This window comes from Myzus persicae, unplaced genomic scaffold, assembly GCF_001856785.1.
Source record: "Myzus persicae strain clone G006 unplaced genomic scaffold, MPER_G0061.0, whole genome shotgun sequence".
NCBI classification, from domain to species: domain Eukaryota; kingdom Metazoa; phylum Arthropoda; class Insecta; order Hemiptera; family Aphididae; genus Myzus; species Myzus persicae.
In genome coordinates this window covers 282505-303305 of record NW_019100758.1, presented here as the reverse complement: position 1 = coordinate 303305, position 20801 = coordinate 282505, and the positions used below count along the sequence as shown (strand labels likewise).

General features: G+C 29.3%; 1 protein-coding gene across 1 annotated transcript; it reads right to left on the bottom strand.

The window, feature by feature from the left end:
* Positions 1 to 15385: 15385 nt before the first annotated feature.
* Positions 15386 to 19472, bottom strand: LOC111042821 (KRAB-A domain-containing protein 2-like). The gene is made up of 5 exons (XM_022327517.1): positions 19297 to 19472; positions 17303 to 17549; positions 16816 to 17125; positions 16360 to 16679; positions 15386 to 15406 (listed from the first exon to the last, which is right to left on the bottom strand). Exons 1-5 carry the CDS (start codon positions 19470 to 19472, stop codon positions 15386 to 15388), a joined length of 1074 nt encoding a protein of 357 aa, XP_022183209.1.
* Positions 19473 to 20801: the final 1329 nt, after the last annotated feature.

The following is a 20801-nucleotide window of genomic DNA, read 5'->3' as shown; positions in this document are numbered from 1 at the left end:
AGATGTGTTGTAAATTTAAATACATGGTCAGTTTGGTATCCTGCTAGATTTTTAACACATTGAAAATAAATACAATAATTAAATTGTTATATAACCACACGTACCCGTTTGTAGGTCGTATACCTAATCAATAAATCGATAATAATATTTGTAATTGATTTAATGCGTGAGCCCATTTATTTTGTAGGTAAATTTATGACTACCTATAGGTAGTATAAGTGTGTAATTAATCGGTTTATACATTTTTATAACTCATGATTTCGTGTGAAATTTTCGAACTGATTTTGTAGATAATAATACTACGATTCACGACAGAATACGATAATATAAAATATTATAACCTATAATCATTAGGTCAGCAAATCTCCTACACAGTCAGCCCACGCCGCAATTCTCCACTTTTTATTAGTCGTTGTTTTCCCCTGTGGGTACGTTATTTGTACAAAATGTAAGATGAATTTAACGAGTGTGACTGCCAATGATAAATTAAAAAATGCTGTGTAGGCAATGTTGAGAAATATTTGAGGTGTGTGTATGTGTGTGTGTAAAACATGCTGTGACCATACCTTTCTATTTCGTCACGGACACTACAAACAGTTTGTCTTGAAAAAGAAACCGCAAACTACCAACAGCGTCTTGACGGAAATCGGCCAGTTTAGCACATCTCCCACACCACGCCTAGTGCCCTCACCTCACTTCGGAGGAGGTGGCATTAAACCGGTCGTCTCTAGTCGTGATTCGTCGGTTGTTACGATCGAGCCACACAGTACTCTTAGTAACATGGCGTTACTGTATGGACCGATCACTTGGGAGGAACCGACTGGCCGGTAGCGGTTTCTATATCTCTGCAGTCCACCTACATGAGTGAAACGTTACCATTCTAACTCTAGGCAGATTGAAGGAATTTTAAAAGGTTTTTTTTTTTTTAAAACATTATTCTCTTACAGTCGAAATAACACGTGTTAAACTAAATTATTATATAATATACTTAATAATATAAACTGTGTCCAAATTTAAAACCATTAATAAAAAATATATATATATTTAATAAGTATGAACAATTTCGTGTAATATAATATTCATTTAACTTTTAACTGCATACATTAATATACTTATACACCTACCTGATATATTTTATATGTAGTATTATTTATTATAGTTAATGTTCGTTATAATAATTAAAAATATAAACATAATAACAATAGGTTTTTAGGTATATATATTATTGTAATTGGTATCATCGTAAAATATGTATTAATTAGAACACTGTATATTTTTTTTGCATTCTTGGCCAATATAAAACTCAATACTTGTTTGAGGGTACTGACAATATTGCTATGATAAGTTTAGTAGAATTAAACCATTTGAAATCGTATCATAAACTTAACTTACAGTCACATCACATCGCTTGATACCATACGTTTGATGTGATTCAATCACTATAATATTGTAGTCTTATTATTTTTAGGAAGTCATAATAACTAAGCAAAACTAAAATTCATACAAATTAGGTATACTTAGTAAGATTTGTAAATGGTTGTTCAAATTTGGCAATCATTCAAAGCGTTAGTAATTGTTACCTATTGATGAATTTCTATTTGGAAAACCTTCTGTTTTTGTAGTAAATAGTTTATTAAATAGTAAAATTGTGTATGTTTACAAATAACCATAATCATAAGATATCCCAACGTTTTTAAATGTAACACATAAAAAATTAAATAAATATTTATTTATTTTATGATAAAAATTAATACTTCATCAATGCTCAAAACAAATGTATATTATTATTTTTTTGCAATAATATTATAGCACCTACTTAAGTAGTTAAGTGGGTCTTACCAATTTTTCGAAATTCTATAAAATTGAAAACATAATATTTAAGTTTTTACGTTTATTATAAAACTTTCCCGCTAGTCTACTTCTCCATGTCCGATACCTAATTAAGGGTGAGGGAGTCAATACGGTGTACTCTATTAACGGAAATTACTTCACAAAAAAATTATCATGTGACATTGATATATCAAATTTTTATAATTTTTTTTACCTGAAAGATGAGAACATTTTCAGGTAAAATCAATGCCCTAATTGTAATTTTACTTTAATTATAGTGCTAAAAAAATACGTTCGAAAAATAACAAATATTGTTCATTATTCAAATACATATTTTAGCTTTTGTAATTATAATTTTTAAAATCAATCTGCGAAGAGACCTGCAAAACGTTCTCTTATTTCAAATGAGAAAAAAAACTAACGAAATACGACGATCTTACTCTTATCCGAGAGTTTTTCCTATAGGACATGTTTTTCTACTAAAAATGCACCGGCACAGATGCAGTTAACTCTTTTACTGTAGTTCAGAAACGTCATATATTATTGTCATTACAGAATCCTGACATTAATTCAAAAATACATTTTTTTAATGCTTTTGAGTACTTTATGAACACAGAGAATTCAAATTAGTTTAATATGACTATCATTTTACATAAGTCTGCCAAAGTATTAAAATCACTTAGATTATAACGATACAATTTCTTCGCTTCTGAAATAAACAGATGGTTATACAAATCGCAAGGAGCAATGTAAGCCGACTTAACATACAATTTAGTATGAAACAATAATAATAACCAACAATATTGGGTGTAAATTTGAAATATCGAAGTGGCCTATAGAGTGCATCTAATATCTATTGATATCGTGGTCGGGCTGGAAGGCAGGTAGCTACGTATTATATTTAATCGAACTTCTAAGTCTCGAAAAGTGTTCAGTCGGTGGCATAATAATATTATGCAGGTAATATCATACCTAACGAATAAAAGACCGGTTTCAAAGAAGTATTCAGAAACCCATGATTTTCTCAATCAATTTTCTCCGTCAAACAAACCCCGTGTATAATATAATACAGTCAAGTGATTGGGCTGTAGTGCAAGTCCTATATAATCATTATTCAAGGCATCAAAGGAGAGTATATATTATACAAACGTAATATATTGTGTGTGTACACTAGAATGCTTGAAGATATCACACATATACTTAATGATACAACAATATTGCCAACTTGGCTTTAATGTTGAAGTCAGTAGAACGGTCAACTGTTTTTATCGTATATAAATCCATGTTTACATTGAAATTTGAAATTTGATTTGACAATAGTCAAAATATGCAAGCAAATCGGATTTTATATTTAAATATTTATATATATAATTCTACTGTATGTGTGTATGTCACTAAACTCATCCTAAACGGCAGGACCGTTTTGAATGAATTTTTTTGTGTGTATTGAGTGACGCTCTAGATGTTTTAGAATCACAGTTGGACTGTATAGGTCCGATTCGGGAAGTTGCTCAAATAGGGATTTTAAGATTTACGACGTTTATTTGTTTATATAAGGTTACTATAATTGATTACAGGGAAAATATAAATATTATATTTATTATTTAGTAAAAAATGGTATTTTGTTTTTTTGTTTAATGGTTATCTGCAGTATTTCATCGGACAGATCAGGTATAAGCATGCATACAATTGAATTTTCACACATTTCCTACCAAGGAGGCCAAGTTGCACTTATAGCCGCTCATCGGCGTGTCCTCAATCAAAATAAAAATTAAAAATATTATTTATATAAAGTTCTCATCAAGCGGGGTCTACAATCCACAGCAGGTAGGCATAACATACTGCTCGCATTATCACCATCAAGGTTCATAAAGAGTTGGCATTTTTGACGTGCGACGAAGTGCACGGGATGAGCTAGTCATGTATATTTTATTCATATAATACAGTTTACACGTCTTAAATTCCATACATTTAATATATAAATAAAATGGTTACTATTTTTAAAAAATGTTGTCTTATCTACAATCCATTATGTTCTAAAATTACAATTGTATTTTTTTTTTTGTAAGCCACCTCTCCCTCATTTCAGATTTCCACACCATCCCGGACCCCCTGTGTTATAATAATAATAATATTTTATACATCGCCTTATAATTCATTCATGTGCATTTGATGATTTTCATATTTTTTTTGCTCCTACAAGCTGTAATAGCTTGCTGTTTAAGCTATGTGCCATAGTATTACAGTCTCAACTTCTGAATTTGAATACGAACAAGATGAAAAACAAATGCAAAATCTACGAAAAAAGTTAATACGAAATTAGTTAGTGGGCTCGGCTCACCACACTTTGAAAAAATTACTCTGTAGTCTTAAACTAAATGAACACTACCGGCACTTAGATATTTATTTCAATATTTTTAAACGCCTAATGACGCACTTCGTGCGAAATAATTGTCGACAAAATATAACTACAATACTATTATAAGAATATAAGTTTAGTCAACTCTATAAAAATTGTACAGTCCGTTACGAGAAAAATGTAAAAAAAATAAATGCTATAAAACAAATTTGATTTATTATATTTTGTTGTAAAAAATTCGTTCACAATATAACGGGTGAAAATCTCCAGAGAGCCCGCTTACAATATATCAACTCAGAACCTCCAGAAATCGTTTTATCATGAAAAGTGTCGCTTCTATATTATTATTTTATGGCTTTACTGTTATTGTGTTGGTTCCTTAAATACTACTGATTTCAAACAGTATTCAATGGTCAAATCCAGTCGTCTTTATCGATCAACCAATGGACATTTGAATTGTTGTAGTCAAATACAAATCTGATACAAATAACACAACTCCGATTTTATTCTTAAATATTAAATGCCATTGTTTATAGCGTTAAACTAAATTCACATCTCACGATTAGTGACTATCGAATATAAACCAAACGTATAAAAATGATATTATTAATGTTTTGATTTTGCTCATAATATTACCGTCGTTGGCTCAGAAAAGGCTGATGTTGGAAGAATTTAAATGAGACAACATTTACAGTGAAATGTAATGTACTCTATTCCGATTTGGCACAATCGAATTCAAATAAATATTTTGCAAACATGAATTATATTGATATCGGCAATTGGATTGGTTGCTCCATTTAGAAGTTTCGAGAATCAAAACGCCAACACACAGAATAAAATAATAACAAAAAAATATTTAATTTAACTTTTTAATCTTAAAACTTCAAAGTGATCTAACTGGTACAAGGCAATCTACACTTTTAATGTAATTTTTTTAACACCAATTCCCGTATTATTTATTTATTTGCTGAAAAAATAATAATTATAATAATTGTCTGTTACTTCAATAATAGTTTTGGAATGATAGAAAATGTATTATATATTTTAATTTTCTGTTCAAATTAACATCAGAAAATATACATTTTATCAATATTATATTTTTCACTAGAATTAAAAACAAAACTGTAAAGTTTAATTAAGTGAAATACCATTTTGAACTTTGTAATTTGGTATCCAAATATTAAAATTAATTATTAGCTACGTGGCTATACACATTGCAATAATATCATGAACAAATAAGAATATATTATGTTTATAAGAATTATTGATAAATTATACTGAAACCAATCATAATTTATCTAATATTTTAACTTCTGAGAGAGGAACCAACTGTTAAAATCTTTTAAACTATATTTTATTTTCAATTAAGTCACTTAACTATATTGATGGTTATTTCGAACTTGTAATTTATAACAATATTATTATATTATTATAACAAAATTATTATTACTTAATTAAAGTAGAGTGATTTTAAAAGTTGTTTTCATGTTAAAGTTGAAATTATTATAACATTTTGAGACAACCTACACCTTGGCCACATTTAATCAATCTACTGAACGCTTATACCCAAAACAAAATGAAGACACGAACAACAATGGCGTTGAAGCAACTAACAGCGAATAATTAATATCCAATTATTTGAAAATAAGATTATAGTACCCAATATTGCAGTTTCTCATAACCTTGTCTATAAGCTGTCTAATTTTACTTCACCGTGAAATTTAATTTACAAGTACCTACCATATATTATGTGTGTTCAAGATGAAATTTAATAATAATATAACATGTATAGATGATAATATGAAATCTAATCAGTTTTGTTGAGCATCAAGATAATGTCTTATGTATTAGACGCGTACACGTCGAAACGACTTCACGTCAAAATTGGTCCCCCTAAATTGTGTGGACTGTAAAAGTCGTTTATGTTTTTAATACGGTTATGCAATACTTGATTGCATTATTATTTTTTTTTAAATATGTGTCTTATGTTTTTTGGGTTTTTTTTTTCACCGGTCACTGAACGATTCAATCGATGTGATTAAGGGAGCTGAATACTAATAACAAATAATGATTATTGTCCTCGGTGTTGTTACAGAGACCATAAATAATATCAGTTGAAGGTTTACTGATAAGTAGTAGGTACCTACGTAAAAGTCTTTCGGTTTGCTCGCAGTCGTGGACACGATATTTTAGGGGTCTTTATTAGAGATTACATCATAATAAATATAACCAAAGCGCATCATACATTCATACGTGAAAACAGATTACAAACCAGATGTTTACGGTGTTGCATATTAATCAACTGCATTTGAATCTACCCGCCTGTTAAATTTCCTCTAGTCGTACACATTAGTATTCTACCTCTTTAAAGCGCCTTAAATCCGGAACTCGTTTAATGCCAACAACTGACAATTATTATACAACGAGCAATGATTAATGGCTGCATAATACATATGTATACCGGTCTCCCGAGGATCTGTATTGGAGGAGAAAATAAATACTTTGCATTAGACGCTGAATTCTTGAGTAGGTATAATATAGACATTGTCCTCAAATATTATTATAATATTAAATCGATGAACTCGATGTTAATACTCGGGACAATCGTTTTATTTTGACTATTTAAAATAGTATAGGTATTGAGGAGGTTATACCTGCTTGTAGATGCATCATTGCAAATTCAATGAAGAGCAAACATATTTGAAATATTTTCCTTAGTTTATACACATATTATGTGAGAATTGCCCCAATCAGTGCCAATTAGAAGCATTTCTGAAGTGCGTCTAGTTGGTACATTCAAAAGGTTTTCAGACGATAAATGGTCGAGATGTCATAAATTTTTGGTGACATTTTTTTTAAACTACGGAACAATAGTTTATTTTATGATTAAAAATTATAACTCTGCAACTGCTAAAAGTTCATAATAAATTATTCCGTATAAGCTAATTTTAAGGTTAACAAAAAATGTTTTACAAAATTATTCATTGTTGGACAATAAAATGGTGATCTTAAAAATATGATAAAAACACAAATACAAAAAAAAAAAATACATTTTTACAAGTCACAATATTGCATGTGCAAAAATAATACGTAAAGCTTCTACGACATTGTAAATCGTCAATTAGGACAAATAATTATACAATTGTACATTATGGTTCGGCGTACATAAATAATAGGTAGGTACTTACCTAAAGTTATGCACAAATAAATATTAATATTTTAAATTTACCTGTAGTGTTTACTGAGTGAGTTTGAACCATTGTACAAATATATTTTAAGTTGGCTATAGTTTATCATAAATCATTTTTTTTTTTTACAAATAGTTAAACCCTTTTTACAATTGGTTCTCGAGATAAGATTTGTTTGAATATAAATATTTTAAGTTCTTCATTTTTATCATAACTTATTTTTTGCAGAAAATTTGTATTATTAAATTATGGTTAAAAAACAAATTTTTTAAAATAATTTTACACCTTTATGAAATAAAGTGAAATGCAAATATTATATAAATTTACATTTTAATGGTTGATAATGGTTTGTGTTATTCAGTCTACATAAATATTATATTTATAAAACTGGTACATACTTTTTTCTCTACCAGCATAATTCCAATTTATTTCGATACAGTAAACAGAATTTATAATTTAAAAAAAAAACTGTCAGTCAGTGTTGGCGAAACAATAATAACACACATATTATCATTTAATGTTAAACGTCGTTTCAGCATTTGTTTTTCACGTGAAAAAAATTACAGTAATTATTAAGTTATATATTACATATATTGTTTGGGAGCTAATGAAAAAATACAATTCACATAAATGGTGAAAAATATCTTACACGTTGTAATGTTTTTGTGTTGTACTTTCTACATTTCAATCAATCAAATTTCCGTGACCGTATCTATTAAATTTACCATGACTTTTATGTGAAAATAATGTTAATTTGAGAATTACGTGAAATAGTTTTATGTTCTTTCGAAAGGTTATGCTTAAATTAGTTACACCCATCATTCAATAAATAAAGTGAGAGGTTTAGTAAAGCGTAAGTAAAATAAATTTGTTGCCCTCACACTTAAAAAAGTATAAATCTACTTTGGTGTATATATAATTTCATTTCGAATCAATTACTTTGGATTTGTCACCCGTATTATACATTTGTCACCCATATATAAGTAGGTATTGTATTTTCGAAAGTCACTTTTCAAAACTTTTAATGAAAAAGTATTATTTTCCCAACAATATTAATGGATATTTATCCATGTATACGTGTAATGATATGCATGGTATAATAAACTTTATTCAGTTTATTCTTTATTAAAAAAAAAAAAAAAATGATGTGAAGACGTACACAGATATAATTTTAAAAAATCGGTTATGAATTTAAACCTTAAATATAATTTCCCATATTTCAATAGTATCATTTCGCTTCAAATTGGCCGATTGATGATAAATTTATTGAATATTCAAACGATGAATAATAAAAATTAACTTTCTATCAAAATGTAAACTCATCAATCCCAAATTCCCAAAAATTCTGTCTAAAGATATCAAAAAATAAAAATAAAATAAAATATAGTAGCATCATATGGTGATTAAAATAATTTTTTTTGTTAGAAGTTGTGGGGAATGGTGGTGTAGCCAATTTTAAGATAAATGTAATTATAAATATAAGACAGCTATACATTTTAATTATACTTATTAAAATTTACTTTTGAGTGGTTCATCGTTAATACCGTTGATTTTTGCTGCCTGAAAAAGTAATTATAAAATTATATATTTAAAAAAGAAATATTTTACAAGGACAAAACAGCTACTACAGTTACCGTTATAGTTGGGTAAGTAATCAAATTTGTATCATAAAAAAAGATGAAAACTTGAAATATTGTTTTTATTTTATGCTAAGAGTTTGGTTTTATAATCAGAGCTAGAATCCAGAGTATTTCTTATATTATAATTTACATCAGTTATCAATTTTTGTAACACATAAAAAAATTGTTAGTAATGAATCATGATTTTAGTGAATATGTAGTAGTCATTTCTATGTTCCATATAATTTCTATAACTAAACTTGTTTCTTAATTGAAAATAAAATTGACATTCTATTATTAATAGCTGTAATTTGTAAAAACTAAAATACATTTTGATGTTCAATAAAAACATTGAACATTTATGTAAACAAATTTGACCTACAATGTTTGATATAATTTAATATTATGATGGTTTAGAACATAATATTAAGAACGCTTAGAATTATTTAATGTTTTTATTTTGAAGATGTAAAATAACATGGTAAAAGTTCTAAGTATATTAATTTATTTACTTACTCTTTGACTTTTTCTAAGAATATTATTTATCGTCTACAATACTTGAATAAATAATAATCGGTAAACATTTTATATGTCACAAGGTGTTATTTTCAGAATTAAACAACAAAACAGCCAAAAATAATTATATTGAATAAAAGTGTGCCGTTCATTTGCAATGTGTTTCAAGCTTATATTTTAATATTAGGAACAATATTCTAAGTTCAAAATGTACAAAATTAGTAACAACTAGATGGAATGTTCGATATTGCAGTTGAATTATGCAACTTAGTTTTGGTTCATTCCTTTTCACCAAATAAGTGGTCAGAAACAGAAGTAAACATGAATTAAATTACTAAATTTCTTATTTGTTCAAAACGTTTGAAACTCATTATTATTTAATTACCTGCATGATTCTTCGCGTAATGCCATACAGTATCGCAATACAAATAAAATATGTAATAAATTATTGTACATATAAGTATTTTTAAGATTATATTTAAACATAGTTTTTTGAGTGGTAATTCGAATCAATTTAAATTGTATACTTAATCATTTAATTTTTTTTTAAGTCATTAAAAAAGCAGAAAAAAGCTTTTACGAATTTTAATAATTTAATAATTGAAATATTGTCGTAACATAACATACACTTTTATAGCACTCTGCTAGATGTCACACCCCGAAATTAAACGAATGCTATGAGTTTCGGGCCCCGATTATCGAATAAATGATATAATATCAATTATGTCCGTCGAAACACTTTAGAAACAAAGTTTCTTTTTCTTAGAAATTGTTTTAATATTTTTTTTAACCATTTGAATACTGTTATGATATCAGATATCAGAGTATTATGGTTAGGTACAAGGTACTTACCTACTTCTCTACTCATACCTATTGATTGAGTATGGACTATGTCGGGAATCGTCAACCTTTTTGTTGTTAATTGCCAAACACAATAAATGTAACATTTTTCAAGGGCTTATACGGAAATGATTGGTCATATACTCATATCAAATGTAGTATATTTAAGTTATACATTAAACGTTTTGATCCACTGTTTCCAGTCCATTTTATCTTAGTCCGAGATTTTTGTACAAATTATAAATTTTACTTTCTGGCCACATATAATTACGATGATGGTCACATGCGTCCCGTGGGTCGCGGGTTGCCGACCCTAGGACTGTATAAACGTAATTTAAATGCTGAAACTATAACGCATCACCGAAAACCGATTTTTGGTGTATTTAATAGATGTATGGTAAATAATAATCACAATTGTTTCAACTGTAAAAATTTAAATGTATAATCCACCATGATCAGGATTTATTTCAAACACAATAGCTGTAACAGGGGTATCAAGAGAAGTGTCTTATTATTTGCACACATAGACCTTATACTACTAGACATGCAATGAGTGTATAGTATGGAAAGTATAACAACATAGATTACTCTCGTTTTGTACTCAATATGTTTGGTTGTGCGGGGTAGTATAGGACAGTGTTTCCAAAATGTTTTTGCAATGGCGACCCCCTGCTAAAAAAATAAAAATGATATCTAATGTAAAATCGATGTCATACATTCTACAATACTAGTTGGACTTTACATTTTTATTATACATTATATAGAGATATCAATTTACGGCTAAAATAACGGTAATCGTAACTGTGGGTAGCGACCCATCAAAAAAATGTCGAGACCCACTATCGACCTATGAATTGGGAAACTCTGGTATAGGGTAAGAATGTAAGATGTAAAGAAATATGGATTATTGTATCTTGTGGTCAAGACAACCTACATCAGATGTTTGTATGTCAGTCGTAACCATGGACTTATTTAACTATATACTCAACATTGGGCATGGTGTTAGATGCAAGTGGGTGGAACTTGTTATGAAGATCGGACACTGTTAAAGCTAAATCCATGACATGGGTCATATTTAAAAGCCAATGACACATTTTTATTTTTTCATTGGTTCAAATTATATTCAATTAAGCAAACTACAATGAGTTCAAATCAAGATGTTAATTATAAATAATTTAATGGTTTAATTCAATGTTGGTCGTAAGTACTTTAATTTATTCTATACTCTAAAACCTCATTCTGATGTACTCGTTTGCCTCTCTGGGATGTTAAAATAAATAAAAAGGTAGTGACATTTTTTTATCTCGAGAACATGCGTCACGAACCTATTTGGCAACAGTCACAATTTTATATGGAACCTTTACTATTCACTTTACTTGACAAAGTAACTATTATTGTATCAAATTGTATTATTCAACCATGGTCCATAATTAATAAACTGATCGGGACTGAGACGACTAAAAAAAAAAAAAAAAAATTATAAAGTTAAGGAATTTTACAGGCAGTTATTTTTAAATTTAAATAAATGATAAATCACATCATTGTATTCTGAGAGCGATTCAGAGCGGAACTCAGTTTACACAAAAATGGTCAATACCTTGACATGGCAACATTTATTGTACAAAAACGAATTCGTTGAGCTTGTTTCTGTTTCTTTAACCTTTGAAATTCTATTCGATCGTGATTTATTTAAAAACTACTTGGAAATGTAAAAATGAAATTTTCAGTTCAATATAATATGTATTCAATTTGTTGAGATATTTTTGCTATTCTAAAAGTTGTTAGTAAAAAAAAAACATATTTCCGTTTAAAATCTACAATAAATAACAATAGTAGACAAATAAACAAATAAAAAAAACCATTTCATGATTTTGAAACTAAAAATTCCAAATTGAGTGATGGAAGGAAAACCTTTAGAAATATTCTTAAGCCAGAAGCAATAATTTATTTTGAATATTTGTAAAATATTATCTTGCAAATAAAAACAAATTATATTACTTTTTACCGGCCTTATAAAGTTGTATTATTATTTATTATTAGGTATATCATATTATGTTTGTCTTAGTTCTTCAAAATATGTTGTTTTAAGTAAAATAGAGGGAGTTTCAAAGCCATATTTTTATGTTTTAGAACTTCCGGAAATTGTTGTATAATATGTTTTATATTGTTAAAAGTTATCTGCATATCATACGTCACTATTATAATATCATAGTAGCTTACAAAGACATGATAAACATTTTAATAATAATTGAGACTTAAATGTAATAACAATTTTTAAACTTATTTTAATCATGTTAGATTATTATAATCGAATGAAATATATATATTTTCAATTCTCGTTGACATAAGCTTTTCTAAAAACTACTTTGATACGAGTATTGTAAATATAATTGAAATGTAAATTATAAGTATTACTAATTTGTAACGCTTTCTAATATCTACACAGTTTATAAATAAAAAATTATAAAATAAAAATAAAATTATTACTATGGTTAAAAATAGACCTTATTAGTTATTTTTTTGCATAAATCGATTAATAATTGTTGTTATATCATATAAATCATAATAATTTGTTGTAAAAATAATACTCCTGTTTTGCATTTTAATGCAAATTAGTCATTTAATATCAATATTTTTGTTCCAATTGCTTAGCACGCAACCTGGTCATATTACATAATATTTTTTTTGGTTTTTCTCTGAAGAATACTTAAAGGCTTTGTAATTATATACCTAGCGAATAAAATGAATTTTGTATATTAAATATAATTAATTGTACACAAATCTAAGTTTAGTTATAATAGTTAGTTACGAATAATAAATAAAAATAGTCTCTTTCTGCAATTATTTGAATTGTTGTATTCATATATTTTCTAATTCAACATTTTCACCAATTATATCATTGTGTTAACTTGACGTAATCAGTTTTAAGTTTTTACAAATATCTGATATAGTTGGTTTATAAATAAATTTTTCTTTTGTAGTGTTACAACTTTACATGACTTACAGTAATTTTTTTTATACTTTTTATTCATTTTGATGCAAATCAACTTTTTTATTTTTTAAAAGGATTTTCGTTTATAGTTTTAACTTACACATATTATTATATTTTATTTCATATTATTTTAGAGAACATGAATTATACAGCTGTATGGTTAAGACAAGTATTTTTCTAAAATATTGGTTTGTGATTATTGATTAATACTCCATGTGAGACTTTTTATTTTTAAATAAGATAATATGATGTTTCTAATGAAAGGAGGAAGTTGGTAAATTAAAATTTTTTTAAAAATAATTACACTCAAATTAAATTTAAAAAATGAGAGTAGAAAAATATTATACTTTGCATATTATAAATTACGAACATTCATTATTTTTCTACATACTTATGTAAGAAAAATTATTAGTGATGTTAGGTATCAAAAATCATAACAATAATATTTGAATTTTAACAATTTAAATATAAATAAATACTTATTTTTGTTATACAAATAAAACAATGCAATCAAAATTGTTCAAGGGTAGATATTATGTGAAAAACTTATTCCTCCGTTTAATATTTATTTTCATGGTACACAAAATAAACTCACCGTTTACATTTTCCAAACAATAAAGTTTATTGGTAGGTACCTACCAATAATAAAAGTACCAGCATTAATAAAAAAACAATAACGTTTACAGTACTAGCTATATTATTCCATAATAACGTATTTACTGGAATATACAGCGTAATGTTATTGTAAAAGCTGGTAGGTATTAGATTTAACATGTTGGTATGTGCTTCGCTAATAATAATTATTGGTGTAAAAACTTAACGAGAGACATTTTCAAGTCCACTGAAATATATGAACTATTATTACTTATTAGTATCGTATATATTGGTTATTTTGTTCCTAGGAAAACTATTTCTGTCAGAGTGTTCAATAATAAAACACTCATATCATTCATATAGGAACAACGATGATGTATTTTATTTTAAATTCAATTCTGAAAATGCATTTTATAATATTTCGTATTTACCAGGCAATATGCCACGCGATATTATTAGAGTTTAACTTCAGTCTGCTACGTAAACCTGATAAGTGCAATCGACTACCAATATAATATATACCAAACACCATAGACATTTTGATATGAATCAAGGTGGCATTTATATAATAATAGAGGTAAAGTTATCCCTTATAAACGTGTTCAAAAAGAATTACGCGATTCCACAGCTACCCATTCTGAAAATGTGTTTATAGTTTTGTGCAGGTACTAATGTTTGATCTACACTTGTAACAAAGCAAAATACAATAAAACGGCTTTTCTCAAAGCCAACAACCGAGTAGACTAAAACGTGACATTATGGCAATCAAATACCACACCATTTGATATACCATATATGCATGCACAACTGGCCTATCGAACCTGAGATCAACTAGCCAAACAGAAGATAGACAATATCGACAAACGCGTATATATGTTACGGTGAAAGATGAATATTGGTGAATGTCGTCATTCTCCGGTGAATGACGTCTATTACCAAAATGTTTTGATTATGTAGGTAAATGGTGTAAAAAACTAGATTTTAAATTCAAATGTACATGTTTCACCGGCCATTGATGTCATTTACCAAAATTGGTGGTAAATGATGATAAATCTCAAATAATACACTGATTTTTTTACCATAGGTACTACTTATAATAATGATTTATTGTTGGTGGGTAATTTACGCGGAGAAATTTGTGCTCGTGTATATTTGTGTTTCAACACCCCATATTCTGTACCTGATTCAAACATTCGGGTATTTATTTCATTTTAATTTAAATAAACATTATCAAATTAAAATTGGCTTACATAATTTATACATGTCATCTTCACATGAAATAATAACAGCAAGTAAATTACGCGGAGAACCTCTTGCTCTATCGACATCTGGTATTGGGACACGAACAGTTGTACCGACATCAAGCTTAGAAAATTTTTCGTTAGTCAATCTCAACATTTTTGACGCTTGTTTTTTAAGACAGACAACCGATTTTTGTCGTTGGTCTTTAATTTTTCAATTCTTTTACCTGTAAATAGATGACAATTGCTATTTTTTAACCTATTATATTTAATAAAAAAATTTTACATTTTATTATTATACAATTTTATTAAATTTATATAGCTCGGATTTTTATACACTAAAAACCAAGGCTGGGCAAGTTAATGATATTTTTTAACTCAGTTAAGTTAAGTTAAATTAAAATCTAAATCAAGTTAATAGTTAAAGTTAATTCAAAATGTTCTATCAATTAAACTAAGTTAAGAGTTAACCAAAATGTAATATTAACTTTTTAACTCAAGTTAAGTTAAAAAATTGACGAAAACCTCGAACTAATAATAAATTATACAAAAATAAACGGGGTATTACACTATTACCACATAACAGTCTAGTCCGTCTAGCGTTATCTTCTATGTAGATATTAATTCTTAATAATAAGTATAATATAATAATAATAATGTATAAAACAAATATAATATTACCAAAATAGTTTATAACGATGGCGAAATAACAGGCATTGATAATATTCGTAATTTCATAATATAGGTACTTAAATTTTACATGAATTAAAAAAATTGAAAACACATTACATAATAATTAAAATTAAAATTAACTTAACTTGTTTAAATGTAAAATTAACTCAAGTTAATTAAAAATTAATTTAAATGCTCCTAAAGTTATTAATTAAGTTAATAAACATAAAAAAAAATAACTTATTAAGTTAAAAAGTTAAATTAACTTAACTTTTTAACTTAACTTTAACTTATTAACGCGTTAATGCCCAGCCTTGCTAAAAACTATCGAAATATGCCATATAATATGCAGTAAAAATCATGAAAATATGCAAGAATTTATTTTCAATTTTTTTTTAATTTACAAATTAAGAAATAATAAAAAATAAATAATGATTTATTATTTTATACATTATTTTTTTAAACTTTTATTTTAATATGCAATGCAAATCAAATTTTGTAAAAATACGCAACAACCATTAAATTTGCAGAAATATGCAAGCATTTTTGCCAAATTACATAAAATAAATATTAAATAATTACCTATGTCTTTAGTATTTCTTAATTCATTTTCAGTCTCCAAGTTTACTTCATTGTCAAGATCTCCAACATCGACTAAATCATCTTCTACTGCATTTATATGATTTGAATGGTTGCTGTTATTAAATAGTTCTTCAATATCCTCTTCTGACTTAAGTTTTTCTATTTCATCGTAAGGTATCCCTGCTGAAGCTAACCCTGTTCTCGCTGTACAACCAAACATCGCTTCGTATGGCGATCTTCCAATACCTATTATAAACAAAAAAATATATTATAAAATTATAAATATAAATTATACATTTATAATATTATAAAAAAAAAATTATTAATTAATTAATTAAAATTAAAATTATTAAAAAAAAATTGTTTTTAGTTAATAGCTTACCTGAGTTCAAAGCCCGATTTATATGAAATTGCACAAATTTTAATGCCATTGGCCAGTCTTTTGATTTATTATCAGCCATCCAAGAAGCCAAAATTTCTTCAACGTCCCTATTCGCGCGTTCAATTGATCCTTGGGTCTGGCTATGACGAGGCTTGCCATGCACAATTTTGACGTCTCCCCACATTTCATTTAAATTTGTTATAATAGAATTTACAAACTCACGACCATTATCCGAGTGGAGTATAGCGGGTGCACCAAATATTGTATAAATATCTATTAGATTTAAAGCGATTTCTTCGGCCCTTTTTGTCTTCAAAGGTTTTAAAATAACAAATTTTGTTAAATGATCTTGATAATTCATTATATAGCGATAATTATTATAATTTTGAGATTGCATGTCAATCAAATCAATTTGCGCCCTTGAATTAAATGCGGAATGTAAAATTGGTTTTGTCACAAGCCCTCTTTTCGGATTTAATTGTTTTACTTGACAATAACTGCATAAACCTAAATATGCCATAACTGCCTCCGTTGTCACATTACAATATTTTGTTTTTAACACAGCCATTATCCTATTTCTACCACCATGACCTACTGCTAAATGTGCTGTTTGGATGACTTCAAACAACTCGTCTACTGTGACGTAATATAAAACGTCAGATTCATTATCAACTATAGGCTTAATCAATTTTTCTTTTCCCCCAATTGACACAACATCATATTTACGTATAAGTCTATTATTCGTTACCGTTTTTTTAAGTGTTCCAATTTTTAATTCTTTTATTTTTTTGATTTTGTTGTTGTACTCTTCAGAACTAAAATAAAATATGTTGTCCTCTCTCTTTTTACTGCTGACAATTTTGTCGATTGCTGCTCTAAATTTGTTCTCCATACTTATTATATAAAACTAACACTATAATTGAATCTAACTTTTATTACACTTTGTTCACTGGTGACACAAATTTTTACAAATAATATTATAAAACACACACTCGTCGCATATACAACTCGCTATAATATTCCCGTAGATACTAACTAATAAACTAATAGATTATCTCATATTATTACTCGGGTTATCGACGTTATTGCTAGTTGGGATTTTCGTTTATCTATCTACTTCCGTCATGATATTTTTAACTAACGAAGCTTATTTGGCACCTACACGCTTATCGCTGTTCGTTCACACCGACATAAAAGTATTGAACATCATTCTCCAACTAAACTAACTGGTGATTGACGACAATAACCGGGGAATGTCTGCATTTACAACATTTACCAATTTTTAGGTAAATGATGTCATTTACCGGGGAATGACGTCTTTTACCACGTTTACATCTTTCACCGTAACATATATACCAGTCCGTTTGTCGAGATAAATCACTCTTCCTCAACCCTTCAAAACTTCAACAACTATACAGTCCAGAAGAAAACGAAGCCGAAGAAACAGACCAGCAGCGACCAGGTGTTCAAGTTCCGGCAAAACAAAGAACGCCATCACGACACTCAGGCGGAGTCTTGGTAGAGAAGTGAGTTGAATACAGTACCGTCGTCGATCAAACCAGTACCATAGACGAACAACCAGTCATCGACATGTAGTCTTTACTGACAACGTATTACGGGTTGCCTACCTCACTGACTGACGGAAAGTAGCTCGAAGGACACCTCACTGGTTTAATCGGTTATCACCAGGCATGTCGGCTTTGAAACAGTTTAGCGGCACACATCGAAGACCACCACGACCTCAGAGAGGATCATATTCCCTCCGTGCGGCTGATACCCGACGGCCGACAGTTGACACCGGGAAACCATAAAATAGCTCTTTTCAGGGCTTACAAATCTTAGTCCTCACGGGCGCATCTGCTTAGATCATGCATCCCGGTTCACTTGTTTAAGAGGGCCTGACACAGTGTTACGTGCCCCAACCTGAACTGTAAAAAATTACCATTCCCTAATTGTCAACGAGAAAATAGTTCGCTGAATCGACTGTGTTAGATTCCGGTCAAGCTGTCCTTGTCCCCTATAGTTGTAAATGTAATTTCGATAGGAATAAACCAAAGTTACTTATTCCATAATCTACACAAAGACTAAATTATTACGGGACGGCGACTCGCTAACGGTGAGCACCGTCTCACGCTTAAGAATTTTAGTAGGAAACAAGTTTAGTGGTGTAGCATTGAACCACTTCTTTCCTTGTTTCATCAACAGCAGAGGAAGCTTTGTTTCAACAAAAATACTAATCTGCTGTCATCGTTTATTGGCGAATACATTTAAATACACATAAAATATAACAAGAATTACATAATACACATAAGTAACATCTGTTGTTCACTGATAGCGCTCAATAATGTTCCAATATACATAAATAGATATCGGTCTCTTGCTAGTTAATTCTATTTTAGGCCCAGTGTCACACGCACCAGCCGACCGGGGTTCCCGTTTTGCTGTTTGCCCAGAGAGCGCTCAGTCGTTTGGAACTACTACCCTTGGATTGCATCTTTCTTCAGCCTTGACCAGCCTCTTATTTGGTTCTTTGCAGCTAAGTATGTCTCCAACCATTTTGTAGAAGGCTTATGTGGTGCTCTGAGAGACAGTCTGTATTCAATCACACATGCGAACCGGGACATCAGAGAAACTTCATAGCAGATCCTGTACGTCATTTCGAGTGATGTTCAGTCACCGATGAACCCATTCACTGTCACTTGACTAGGCTCTTAGTAAGGACAGTAAAAAATTGTGAGTTTGGCAGTATCCCATCGGGTACCTCAGCAGAGACTGTGTGATAGGACTTCGTAACTCTTAGAGCTAAAAGCCTCTGGCTTCAAATCATAAGATTCAGATAAATAGAGTACTTTGTTGCTCTTCCTGTCCATGCCAATGAAGCTTACAGTAGCTTGCAGTTCAATACAGACATAAGATATAAACATTAGCTCTCTTGGATTGAGACGATCATCCAAGGTTAGGAATAAGCCGTCCTATAGCCCAGTGTTTCTCAACCTTTTTACTGTTTTGACCCCTTTTTTAAATTTAAATTTTTTAGCGACCCTTACATAAATATTTTTTACATACTCGCTTAGATTATCATTATAGAACATTAAATTTGATAATAGTGCGTTTTCCATTTTAATATAAATAATCTATACTCGTAAAAGGTATGTAATATATAATATTTTATTGATTTTATTTTTTTATCATTTAAGCTTTTAATTTTCGCATTGATTTAAATCATTCGATTGTGACCCTAAATAATAAAATGGCAACCCCCAGGTTGAGAAACACTGCTATAGCCAGTTCTGCCTGGATGACTTACTCGAGACAGTACTAAAAAGTATACTGAAGGTTAGGCGCAAGTCCAGATGAAGTCCTAGGTATCACACCTTAATTAGTAAAAGAACTGGGTGACAACCTACAAAGAATACCAGATCCTAGTACCCCCATTTCCTAATCAGCATGATGGCCTCAGCTTTTTCAGTTGTAGATGAAGTCCATGGTCGTTCGTTCAAGCATAAATCGCGAATAATGTGAGGTTAATCACATCAGCCAGAGAGTCTGATATCTGTACAACAGCAAAAAGGGCTAAGTCCTCTTATAAGCCCGACAAGCTGGATCCTTTCCAAAATGTTCATCCTGAGGATGTTTTCATAAAAGATGTTCCAGAGTGTGGGGATAAGGAAGAAATATTGCGGGACACCCCCTGTGATAGGCCTGTTGGTGCTACTCCTAACAGATGTCCTCATAGTAAGTATACGTCTCTCGGTGTACGACCGTCAAATTTTCAATAGGTAGTGAGGGACCCCTATTTGTCGAAGAATTTCATACATGTGCTTCCAAGGCGAGGAGTTCAAGTCATTCTGGACGTGCTACCAGGACGTATATTTTCTACTTTTGAGAAAACCCGTGATTGGCCCACTTGACAAAAACAAGAAGGTTATTGATAGCGTTCTTAGTTTAACAACCCCTCTGGAAGCCAAACTAGTTAATACTGAGTC